General features: G+C 34.4%; 1 protein-coding gene across 2 annotated transcripts in view; it reads left to right on the top strand.

Moving 5' to 3' along the window:
- CDH19 (cadherin 19) overlaps nucleotides 1–13,362 on the top strand; it is a 235,459-nt gene that overhangs the window by 187,615 nt on the left and 34,482 nt on the right. For both annotated transcript variants that reach the window (XM_045041116.1, XM_023242085.2), the window contains 3 exons: nucleotides 1,470–1,651; nucleotides 2,188–2,441; nucleotides 7,786–7,907. In XM_045041116.1, coding sequence (XP_044897051.1) covers nucleotides 1,470–1,651; nucleotides 2,188–2,441; nucleotides 7,786–7,907 — 558 coding nt within the window. The remainder of the gene's footprint in view (nucleotides 1–1,469; nucleotides 1,652–2,187; nucleotides 2,442–7,785; nucleotides 7,908–13,362) is intronic.

The following is a 13,362-nucleotide window of genomic DNA, read 5'->3' as shown; positions in this document are numbered from 1 at the left end:
GTTACTTCCTGAAAATAGTAAAAGTATTGACACCCTTTAAATCACATTTCTCCCATGCCAAAAAATAAAAATAAAAAAGGAAGGACAATCTCACAAGGCAATCTGTGAAGTGACTTGCTCTATACGTCTAAAAAAATCAAGAATCTGTTTTTTTTTTCATTTTTTTAACGTTTATTTTTGAGAGAGAGAGAGAAAAGGACAGAGCACAAGACAGACACAGAATCCGAAGCAGGCTCCAGGCTCTGAGCTGTCAGCACAGAGCCCAACGTGGGGCTCAAACTCACAAACTGTGAGATCATGACCTGAGCCTAAGTCGGACACCAAACCGACTGAGCCACTCAGGCACCCCCAAAAGACAAGAATCTCTTTAAAGAAACATTCTATTACATGCTCTTTTTAAAATTCTACAAAGTTTCATTCTTTAGAATATTGACATATTTGATTATTTCTCACATTTTAACAGAAATCACAAATAATAATTTACAAATAGCTAACTCCTTATCAGTTTTATGCAAGTCAATTCTGAAAAATAAACAGAGCTCAATTATTTATATTTATATCTATGTATTTCAAATATAACTGCCATTGTTTTCACATGACCAAAACAATAGGGTCATGTGACTCCAGCACGGTTGTCTTACCACATCCACTCACCGACTCCCATGGATCTATCTTTTTTGTTTGTTTGTTTTCATTTCCACTATGGCCAATGCACTCAGGCTCAGAATGTAAAAATCAAACTATTACACTTAGAGTTCACTTATTTGTTTTAGGCTTTTCCAACTTTAATCCACACTTACATTTACTGATAACTTTAGATATCAGAGAATGTTTGAGTGAAATTGAAAACTCTTTTTATCAATTCGGATGGTTGAAGGATACAATAAAAAAATAAATTCAGGGGCGCCTGGGTGGCGCAGTCGGTTAAGCGTCCGACTTCAGCCAGGTCACGATCTCGTGGTCCGTGAGTTCGAGCCCCGCGTCGGGCTCTGGGCTGATGGCTCAGAGCCTGGAGCCTGTTTCTGATTCTGTGTCTCCCTCTCTCTCTGCCCTTCCCCCGTTCATGCTCTGTCTCTCTCTGTCCCAAAAAATAAATAAACGTTGAAAAAAAAATTAAAAAAAAAAGAGAAAAAAAAAATAAATTCAAAACAATTGACGAAGTATGCATATGGATAGAAATTTGGAAATTATATGTACTGGTGATAGGACTTCCAAGGGTATATTTGAGAGAAAATAATAGATGCTCAAGTAGGATATTAGGGAAAATAAAATACAGATTACAAAAATAAAGAAAGTATAGATAGCCCAATAGATCGATCGATAGATATTGATTTAAAAAAAAAAAAAGTGACTGGTGGAAAGTGATGAGTATGAGTTTTCTCATAGTCCACACACAAAAAAGGGTGCTATATTCGGGAGTTTCTTATATTTATTATTTGTGTGATATCTCTTGAATTTTGCTTTTAAAGGTTTTTACCGTTTGACTGTCTCTGAAGCTGCACCCACTGGGACTTCTATAGGAAAAATCATGGCATATGATAATGACATTGGAGAAAATGCAGAAATGGATTACAGCATTGAAGATGATTCTCAAACATTTGACATAATTACTAATAATGAGACACAAGAAGGAATAGTGATATTAAAAAAGGTAGCTGTCTGGACAATATTTACTTTGCAGCATAATACAAATTCAAATCAGAAATACATGAAATCATTTTGTTTAGCCAGTTAGTTATTGCTTTATTAAGTAATTGAAATGAGAACCTGTGATTTATGATTTAGGGAGCAAAGGAGCTTAGAGATGAGAGAGAGTTACTGCAGACTCTCAAATTACTCAAAGAACAGTCTTTTTTTATTTTTTTTATTTTTTTAAGATTTTTAAAGGACAAACTTTTGTGAAAGACTTAAATGAATTCTCAATTCCTTAAGAAATTCATGAACAGAAAAGTATAATTTTAATCCTAAATTAAAAATAAAGCTATTATTCCAAAACATTAGATGTAAATAACAAAACACGTGGCGGGATTTGCTATGCAGCTGCTTAATGATACTATCAGAGGGATCCTACCAACTACCCAAAGAGCAAAACCTAACTAGAGACTTAATAACCCAAACTTTTTTTTCTAAGTAATGACTTAGGTTACTGAAGCCATTTCTTCTTGTGTACGCTGTATTTCTTTGTAGAAAGTGGATTTTGAGCACCAGAATGACTATCGTATTAGAGCAAATGTTAAAAACCGCCACGTTGATAAGCAGCTCCTGAAATACCATGTGGAAGCTTCCAGCACCCTCATTAAGGTCCAGGTGGAGGACGAAGATGAGCCTCCTGTTTTCCTCCTCCCATATTACCTATTTGAAGTCTTCGAAGGCAGACCGCATGGATCATTCGTAGGCACGGTCTCTGCCACTGATCCGGATCAGAGGAACTCTCCTATCAGGTATGTTTGGAAGGCTAGTTCTGGCTTCCTAAATGAGTGAATCCAAGTTAGCTTGAAGATAAAATTTCACACAAATGTAACAGAGATGAATCTCTCTTTCTCTTCTTGGTACTTTTCAAATTCGCAACAGTTTAACCTTGTGAAAACAGGGAGCTCACTATTGATAAAGTTGCAGTGAAATAAGCAACTGCAGTTGTGCAAGAAATAGGCAATCCCCAACCAAACTTCAATGCGATCAGCTCTATTGATTGGGGGCAAGTAGGTGAGGGAAAAGAAACCATTGACTGCATCAGTTCAGAAGCAAAGCCGATGACCTACGGTCCATTCAAATACTATTTAATTTGGGACGCCTGGGTGGCTCAGTCGGTTAAGCATCAGACTCTTGATCTCTGCTCAGGTCATGATCTCACGGTTCATGAGATCTAGCCCCGTGTCAGGTTCTGTGCCGACAGTGTGGAGACTGCTTGGGATTCTCTCTCCCTCTGAAAATAAATAAATAAGTAAACTTATAAAAAAATAAAAAAATATTATTTAATTTATTTTCCAAAATTGAGAAAGCCTTCACAGGATACCACTTAAAGTAGTAAAAATGAAATCAGTCCAATCAGTTAGAAATAAATATTAAACAGTATTTGCCATCTATTAAACTAGTCTATTTTCAGGTACTATACCTTCATTTTTTCCCCAGTATTTGTGCTGTAAGCCTTGTTAGACAAAACAACAACAACAACAACAACAACAAAACCTGTTACATGTTTCCTTCCACCACCTTCCCTTACTCATCTGCTTTCAACTCTTCACAGTTCAGAGAATTATACAAACTTCCATGTACTTAGTAGATGCTGGTTACTGCTTTGCACTTTGTAGGGGCTATGATACAAAGAAGAAACTTCTTGAGAAAGAGGAATGCTCCCACTTTTCCACTGTAATCCCTAACACTGCCTTCTAATATGTCGATATACTTCTTATTTAGTAATAGTAGTTTGAGTTATAAATGTAAGTATATATGTGGTGTTACTTATATGTGTATACAGTTATACCCAGTAAAGGAATGTAGATGTTTTTAGAAGTAATATACCTATTCACCTACATATTGTTCTTTTGAGAATACTGAAGAATACATAACTCTAGAAAATGCTTTAAGGATCAAGATATTTATATATCATAATTTATAATAAGTGTTGGAAACAATGATCTAATTGTAATGGTATAATTAAGGCAATGGATGATAAATGCTTGACAGTGATGCTTATGAACATAGCTAAAAACATTGCATGTGGGAGAGGGGCAGAAAGAGAGAGAGACGGAGGGAGGGAGGGAGGGAGGGAGAGAGAGAATCGCAAGCAGGCTCTGCATTGATAGCATAAACATAAAACTCGATCTCACAAACTGAGATCATGACCTGCTCCAAAATCAAGAGTCAAATACTTAATTGACCGAGCTAGCCAGGCACCCCAAAGGACTATCATTTAATGTCTCTAATGGATATTCTTTCATTTAGAGGTACCTTTTAAATAAGACTGCTTTTCATATGTTTGTTAGGATGAAAATAGCCCCTTGAACACATTTCAGTTGGTACTCATCCTTCTCTTTCTTTCTTTCTTTCTTTCTTTCTTTCTTTCTTTCTTTCTTTGGAAGCACATGTCCAAAAAAATGTTTGAAATCAAATACTAAATGATTTCAATTTGAGTTTTAATGGGGTACATCTTCCTTAATACTCATTCCATGGCAAGCCATATGGATACCAAAGGAAATGATAGGGCATTCTATTTTACCCTCAGCAGTGTTCCATTGTTTGGAGGAAAGAAATTAACACATAGTAAACAGATTAAATTATACATAATTCCAATAACTCGTATTACTTAGTTTTTCCTTCCATGTAGGAATTACCTGTTATTTCTCTGAAGGGTGGAGATTCCCAGGCCCAGTTTCAACAAGTATTGGGTGAGATAACTGGCTTAACAAATTGTTCTTGCCAGGTTGTCATTATTAAGGACAGAAAAGCTTGTGAAAATGTGCCTTGATATAAATTACAATAATAAGTTATGTGGTAAATGTTTAAGAAAAACCAGGGTGCACGTATGAAGAAAGAATGTATAAATTACACCTGAAAGGCGGGTGATGCGGTTGTTTTAAGGGGCCTCGTGTGCTAGGAATTAGAGTCCAGAAATTGTCTGTGATAACATTTCCACCCCAAAATTAATGAAGAACTTCATAAGGAATTTCCCTTAGGATTTTCATTTTTATCCCTAAGACTATGTATTATCGTATTGTTTAGAGTCCACATATAGGGAATGTACCCTTTTGCCACTTCTGTGTATGACTCATTCTTTGGACATTATTGAAGTTTCCTTTTAACTGAACCCATGGTCAAAATTTGAAATATTTTATCAATATCACAATGACAGTATATTCTTTTCTGATAGATAAACAAAAGCAGGTTCAACCCAAAGCAAGCGGGGGTCAGAGGGGAGCAGTGGTGGTGAGGAAGGAAATAAAACACAGCAGAAGCAATGACTTTAAAAACAATAGAGAAATGCAAGGAAATCTAAAACTGATTCTTTCAAATGTTTGGTTTTTTTTATTAACATTTATTCGTTTTTGAGGGGCAAAGAGAGACAGAGCCTGAGTGGGGAAGGGGCAGAGAGAGAGGGAGACATAGAATCTGAAGCAGGTTCCAGGCTCTGCGCTGTCAGCACAGAACCCAATGCAGGGCTTGAATTCATGGACCCAGAGATCATGACCTGAGCTCTAGTGAGAGGCTTTACCGACTGAGCCACCCAGGTTCCCCTAGAAACTGATTCTTTCAAAGCACCAATACAATTGATCAGTCTTTAGCAAGACAACCAAGTGGGGAAAAAAAAAAAGAATGGACAAAAGTTACCATGATCAGAAATGAAAGAGGGAACATAACTATTGTTCCCATAGACATTGAAGGATACTATAGGGAAATACTCTGAACGACTCCAAGCCCCTGAATTCAGACCCCTTCCTTGAAATCCCTCCAAGGAAGCTACCGAAATTCAAGTAAAGAGGAAAAACAATCTGAGAAGTTATGTATGTGAAAAACAGGGAGAAACAGGAAGAGCTTTGGGGGTATCCAAGTGTCAGGGGTGTTCTCCTGTGGAAGGGGACTGTCTTTCACGTTTCAGCTGTGCACTAATGGAAGCCCTTAATCCTTGAAACACCCAGGGGAGCTGTAGCCTGGTTGGAAAACTCTGACTTTTGTGTATGGGGTTGGCTATTATGTGTCTCATTTGCTTTGTCTGTGACGTGGGGATAGTACTTCTGTAGAGCCACGTGAGGATTAAGGACGAGAGACACAGGCATCTGCAGAAGTATGCATGGAAAGGGCCATTTGTTTATTCCATTTAGGCAAGAGCTGTTAGCAATGGCAAACTCATGCAGTGACATTTTATTCATTCAGCACTTTTGTAGGAATAAAGAGTTCCATAAAAAGGAATTCTGAAATGAACCAAAGATTGATCTTTTACACATCAAAACTTCACATTTTAAGCTTTTTTAGCTCCAGCTCTTTCTAAAATCCCTTGCACACATCTTTCCTTTCCTGAATGGTATGTATTGGCTATTATTTAAAATGTTACTGATGACTCAAGGTCATCATTTTTAAAAAACTTTTATTTGAAAATTTTATTTCAAACACTTAATCAGTTTTATTTGGAATGCATTATTATAGATACAGGATATTCTAGATGATTAATACAAAATATTAACTGTTAAACTACGGTTGCTTTTTTTTTTAATGTTTATTTATTTTTGAGAGAGACAGAGATAGAATGAGAGTGGGTTAGGGGCAGAGAGAGAGGGAGACACAGAATCCAAAGCAGGCTCCAAGCTGTCAGCACAGAACCCGACGCGGGGCTTAAACTCACAAGCTGTGAGATCATGACCTGAGCTGAAGTCGGACACTCAACTGACTGAGCCACCCAGGCGCCCCATACGGTTGCTTTTTGTCAGCAAATCTCTTAAGGAGGAAACGTGACCATTTGGGGATATGTAAGTAAATTGCTTATTGAAGGTTTAAAAATGAATAGAGTTAAAACCAAATTCCTCTAAAGCTTAATTCTCTGTAATTTCTATTTTAATTCTCCCCTGAACACTAGTCTACAAATCAGTGTGATATTTTTAGAGACCTGTCAATTCGAGATTAAAATATTCTCATCTCTTGCCACATAATTATGGAAAAACTTACTGATGTCTCATCAAAGTCTTCAGAAATATACATGCAATGAGAAGTCATCACTGAACCCAAGTTATTACTCTTCTTTAATTTTTATTATTAATCATTTGCAAGCAGATAAGACATGCTGAGTACTTCAAAGGCTTCTTTCATTGTGGAGTTTGAGATCATTTTCCAGGCTTTGCATGAGGGAATTTTATCATCTGGCTTCTTTCCATGCATGCTCTAACAACAGCATATTCCATCTATTATCATTACTTTATATGTGTGTATAAATATATGCATATATATGTGTATACATGTATATGTATATATACACACATATATATATATATATAATTTTTTAAAAAGTATCAGAGTGTTTCCTTTAAACAAACAAAACCAAACATTTCTCATATGTCAGAAATCAAGTAATTAAAATATGACACACAGATTTAGCAAGCCACTATATGGTGTAGGAAAGAGACTCAGAGCAGCCTAGGGTGAGGATATGCTTTACGTGCTTCGAGGGAAAAAACAAAGGTTGGCAAGCATTCATCTTTACCCGTTTATTTGGATTTGTTAATTTTGCAAATGACATTTTCCCATTTATTTATTCACTTTTACGTTTATCTATTTATATTGATAGGGAGAAAGAACAGGGGAGGGACAGAGAAAGAGAGAGAAAGAAAGAGAAAGAGAGAATCCCGAACAGGCTATGCACTGTCAGCGTAAATCCGGACACCGAGGTTGGTGCTGGTCTACGAACCCATGAACTGTGAGATCATGACCTGAGCAGAAATCACGAGTCCAATGCTTAAACCAACCAAAGCACCCAGGCGCCCCCTTTTACCATTTATGTTTAACTAAGTCATTCACATATTAAAGTTGTCTTTTGGGAATAAGAATGAATTACATGTGTTTAGACTTAGCATACATAAGTTCGAACCTGAGACTATTTTAGTTTTTTTTTTTCTTTTTTCCTCACTGAGTTATATCTTAACTATATTCATGTACCTTTCTAAACACTGTTTGGCATTATGTAATTTAGCTGTATGGAGCATGCATTTAATTTGTCTTATTGCCTTCAAATAGTTTAAATATCACAGTTCCATAGGCAAAATAATAAAATTAAGGAATACTTTTTTGTTGTTGTTGTTGCAGGTATTCTATTACGAGAAGCAAAATGTTCAGTATTGATGACAATGGCACAATAATCACAACCAACGCTCTTGATCGAGAGATTAGTGCTTGGTACAACCTAAGTATCACAGCCACAGAAAAATGTAAGTACTCGTTTAGGAACCACATAGCGGTTCACCGAATATTTTAAACCATTCGGTAATCTCCAAATGTAGGGGGAACAGCAAGCTTAAAACGTTGTTGGAATTGGACTTAAATGATACATAATATGTCAAAATTCATATGTGTGTATTTTATTTTATTATTTTAGATTACCAATGTCTGTCTATTCCTTTTACAGCTTATGTGTATAGTTACCACTAACTGATTTATTTTGCTTAGCATAATACCCTCTAGCAGTCAGAGAAAGGCAAGTACCATACGATTTCACTCATAAGGGGAGCTTAAGACACAAAATCGAAGAACATAGGGCAAAGAAAAAGGAGGAAAGGGAGGCAAATCGTAAGCCACAAGAGACTCTTAAGAAAAGAGAATAACCTGAGGGTTGATGGAGGAAGGTGGTGGGGGGAATGGGATAATGGGCAGCAGTCATTAAGGAGGACACTTTTTGGGATGAGCACTGGGTGTTACACGTAAGTGATGAATCACTAGAATTTATTCCTGAAACCAATATTACACTATATGTTAACTAACTAGAATTTAAATTAAAAATATGAAAAAATATACATATATTTGCCACTAAATACTTTAAGACTTTTTATTATGACAAATTGAATATACTTTTTGCAATTTTTAACTGGGATATAGTTAATATATAGTTTCTGTGGGTCCTCTTATAAGTTATGAGTTTAATGAAAATAGAAAGTCTTATGTACATTCCACACAGAAGAAAAAAATATCCACCCTTAAAAAAATTCTTATGGGTGGAAAGAAGTTGGAATTTTATTGCGTAGGAATCTTTCCCTTAGAGCAAATTTTTTTAATTTAGAGAAATGTTTAATTAATGTTCTACGTTATTTTACTACTATCCAAGGAATAGTAAACCTAATGAGTGGGAATTAAAATTTTAAATTTAATGTTATTTAAAACTGACTAGTAATATCATTCCATTTAACCATAATCAGTTTAAACTGACTCTGTTAGTTCACAAGGGGACTATTCTAGAAGTCACATACAGGGTGCCCGTGCCTTGTTCTATTTCTGCAACAAAATGTTCGCTATACTCTTGGACATTAGGGACAGGATAACACTCCAACACAGCCTTTTAGAACTTAGGCATTTAAAAATAATCATATATCAATGAAATTATGAGAAAGATTATGAAGGATTCCAACAACAAACATCCATTGGTACATTGCAAACAGTAACATGTTTCCAAATTAAACACATAGTGAAAGTCGTGTTGATAGTCACATCTTCAGGAATTGGCGGTGACCAGTATTGTTTGTGGTATGGCGTCATCGTCGTTGTTGTTGTTTTCAGGCATAGGTAGATGATTCCATTTTCAGGTTGTAAAAATTAGATAAAATCATCCTAATTTACTGCTTGGATAGTGTCTTCGCGATGATCAATTAATTTGTTATTATTAAGTCAACCATTTTAATTCAAGCTCAAAGGAATAGATATAACGCAATATAAAAGACTATCAAAATCATTACTTTAATCCAATTGATAGGTTTCCTATAGTTCAGTAAAGAATTAAATTTGTGAATATGAAATGTTCTAGAATGCATCCTTTAACCTGTTTTGCATAATTTTTAATAATCTTGTTTGCCTCTGTGGCTTGTTCTTTTCGAAACCTTTAAACGTATATCTGATTCCTCACTTTATTGAGCAGTTGGCAGGTGATATGGTGGAGTAGAGAGTAGAAAGCGTCTGTTGCATATTTTTTTGTCTTGCATTGAATAGCTCTATGGCAACACAGCAGGGGAACGGAGTCTGGGTTTTGAATTTTCCATTTAACTTAACAACAAAGGATGAGAAGCAAATGTTACAGGGAATACAAGTCTGCTGCAACAGAAGAAATGCCAAGGCTCTTGGTGTCAGAAAACACAAAGATGCTTATTCTAAACCAAGAAGCTTTTATTCATTGGGCTTTCTGAGAACAAATTATTTATAATATCACTATTTACCAAACTATTGAGGAAAAGAATTCAAATCAGTTCAAGGGGAGAGTGGATAGCTTGGAAAAAATGTGTTTCTCTATAAAATAGTTTTTTTTTTAGCTATTATAGGAGCATGTTTTAACAAATTGGTAGAACCTGTAGGCTTATTTTATATATAAGGGATAATTTTTGTAAAGATATATCATTTACTTTTTGTTAAATTAGAAGTGCTGCCATGTGAATTATGAGAAAGCAGAATCTTTAAAATAAAATGTATCATGTGTATTCTGAGACACAAAATATTCTAATATTTTATGAAAGAATACAAAAAAGGATGAATGCGCGATGGATATGAAAAGTTTGCAAAATAATCCAATTAAACCAAACCCATTAATTACATGGTTACTTTTAATCAAAAGGATGCCATGAATATCTCTAAGGAGATATTGTTCGATGTAACTTTTTTGTTGCCCAACCCCCCCCCCCACCCTTTTTTTAAGAACATGGAAGTAAATGGTAGCATTACAAAATGAAGCAAAAACAGTACACAAATCTCTGGGTTGCAAGATCACTGCTGTCCATAAAAATTATTAATTCAACATATATATGTATATTTACATATATACTACAGAGTATATTATCTAATCAATTTAATTATGTCACGGCATACATACTGTGTTCAGAGGTGATATCCCAAGATTCAGTGACCAGCACAATGGAAGTAATCTTATAAACTGTTCCTCCTTACCAGCTCATCAACAGGCTTCACCTTATTAAGGAAAATAGTGGCTCCAAATGTTCTATGTAATGTACTTTTATGTATGTGTGTGTGTACGCATTTAATATTCAGGCAATAAAACTATTTCAATTGATAGTTTACAGTATTACTTATCACACAGGTTTACACTAAGGGCCATAGATATTATAATGGTGTGTGTGTGTATATGTGTGTATATATATATATATATATATATATATATATATACATATATATATGTACATACATATGTATATATACATATATATGTATATATATGTATATATACATATGTATGTATATATATATATGTATATATATATATATATATATATATATATATATATAGTAGGGAAAATAAAGAGGCAGTGACAATGGCTATAAAAACTGGGTACCATTTGTGATTCACAAGGAAAAAAAATGATAGCTTTGTCATGTTGTATCTTTAGATATTTGTTTATAAAACCTATATTTTGCAAAATGGTTGTGAGTATTGTTGACTACTCAGGAATTATATTTTATTAAACACATTACTTTTATAATGACATATGCATATACACCTTGTGTGAAAGTACATTTAGTAGCACTTTTATGGCTCTTAATAAAAAATTGAGGCCACTTTATTCCTATTTCACAGAAGACAAATCCGAAACTGCAGTTTATTTGCCCAACTGCTAAATGGTGAAGCCAGGGACCGATCACCATTAGATCTTATTCCCAAGCCTGTGTCTAAATCTCATGCCACACTAGGCCACACTGTCTCTTACTGAGAACGTGAAAAATGGTACTTGCTCTCAGTATTTTCTGATGTAAATATATTCACAGTAATCTCGATCAAATTTGATTTTTTTCATTTTTACTCTTAAAAAAAATAAAGTTTAGGGACGCCTGGGTGGCTCACTGAGTTAAGGGTCTGACTTCGGCTCAGGTCACGATCTCGTGGTTCGTGAGTTTGAGCCTCGCATCGAGCTCTGCGCTGACAGCTCAGAGCCGGGAGCCTGCTTCAGATGCTGTGTCTCCCTCTCTCTCTGCTCCTCCCCGGTTCATGCTCTCTCTCACTCTCGCTCTCAAAAATAAATAAACATAAAAAAAAAACGCAGTTTAATTACAAAGTTATTTCAATTACTCAAACATGGGGTTTAAGTCTGTTTGTGTTGTACGACTTCCTCAAGGCCACCTACTGATCATCTCCATCAGTATGTTAGCCAAATTCTCCTTTGATACTGATTCTGACTGTTCTCTGAGGTTTGCTCATCTCATTCTGTACTGTTGTTTCAGCCATTTGTTGTTTCATTTGTTGATGAAAGCATGTGTGGTTGGTAATTGATAGGCTGGTCATTGAAATGTGCGGTACAGTCATTAAAAGGGAGTTTGGAGGATGAATAATTTTTTGAATAGATTTTAAAGAACATTGTCTTATTGGGCAAAAGTATATTAAAACATATTTTTTAAAATAAATTTGCTCTTGGAACATTAAAGTCAGAACCTATTCATATCATAATAATTGTTTTATGTTTGAAGATGGCGACATAAAATACATGTGACATTTAAAAACAATAAGTTAGTGTGGGCTTGAAAACATTTTAATTCTGTTGAGGAAAAGCAAGTAAATAGGGTTTCAAATAAATTCAGGTAAAAATAGAATAAAACAAGATATTTATTAGATATGTAATTTTAGATACAGAAATTCATAAAATATGATTAGATCAACATTGAAAGCTGATCACTTGATGCAAAAAGTACCAATTTATTTAGTAAATTTTTACACTTAAAATTTTGTGGATCATAGAATATTGTATTAAAACAAATAATTATAAATAAAAGAAGATTAAAGTGCAGTCAAGGAAAACAAAGTTGTAAATGCCTGTGAAAGGCAAACTGAATATAAACTGAATATATTTATTTTACACAGAATTTAATACTTAGAAGTTAATCACTGTTTCAGAAATAAGTGATTAGAAATGTTATCAAGAACAGGAATTATACAGTTCATGCTGATCTGCTCCTGGCATTTTAAATCAGTTTCTTAGACTAAAATATATATATATATATATATATATATATATATATATATATATATATATATATATATATTTTTTTTTTTTTAGATAAAAGAGACTTGATATTCCCACTGTTATTTTTATTATAAAGCTAAAAAGTTACACGATTGGGAATAAAATGTCAAAATAAAATATAATTAGATAAACCTTTGCAGAACCCCAAAGTTAAAGTTAGTGTATATTTAATTCATCCTTCAAGACATGTTTGAATATTTTTTTTCATTTTTTTTTAATTATCTAGAAGGAACTTTATAACCCCAAGTAACCAATTATCACATACTTTTTCTCTCTCTCTGGCATTTTTTTTCTTACTCCACACAAACACATATTACACAATTTTGGAGAAAATGTTCATAGGTGCCAAATTCTTATCAATCTAAAAACAACTGTTTGACCATATAAGTCTCCACAGTAATATGAACAGAACACCTGAATGTTGGAAAACCGGGAAGTCACAAAATTGTTACCGAGAACATTTGCTGTGCAAGGTATACAGCATAAAGCTTACAATGTAACAGTTACGCTGATTATAGGAAAGAGATGTTCCATTTTAACATTTGTTTTCCCAGCAAATGAAGGTCATTGTGCTTAGTCTCTTTCCTGGAAACATTCCCAAATTAAGCACCAAGCTATTTATCAGTATGCCAGCTAAGTGAATAAAAGTCCTAACTACTCT

This window comes from Felis catus, chromosome D3, assembly GCF_018350175.1.
Source record: "Felis catus isolate Fca126 chromosome D3, F.catus_Fca126_mat1.0, whole genome shotgun sequence".
Lineage (NCBI taxonomy): Eukaryota > Metazoa > Chordata > Mammalia > Carnivora > Felidae > Felis > Felis catus.
This window is presented reverse-complemented; position numbering and strand designations above follow the sequence as displayed.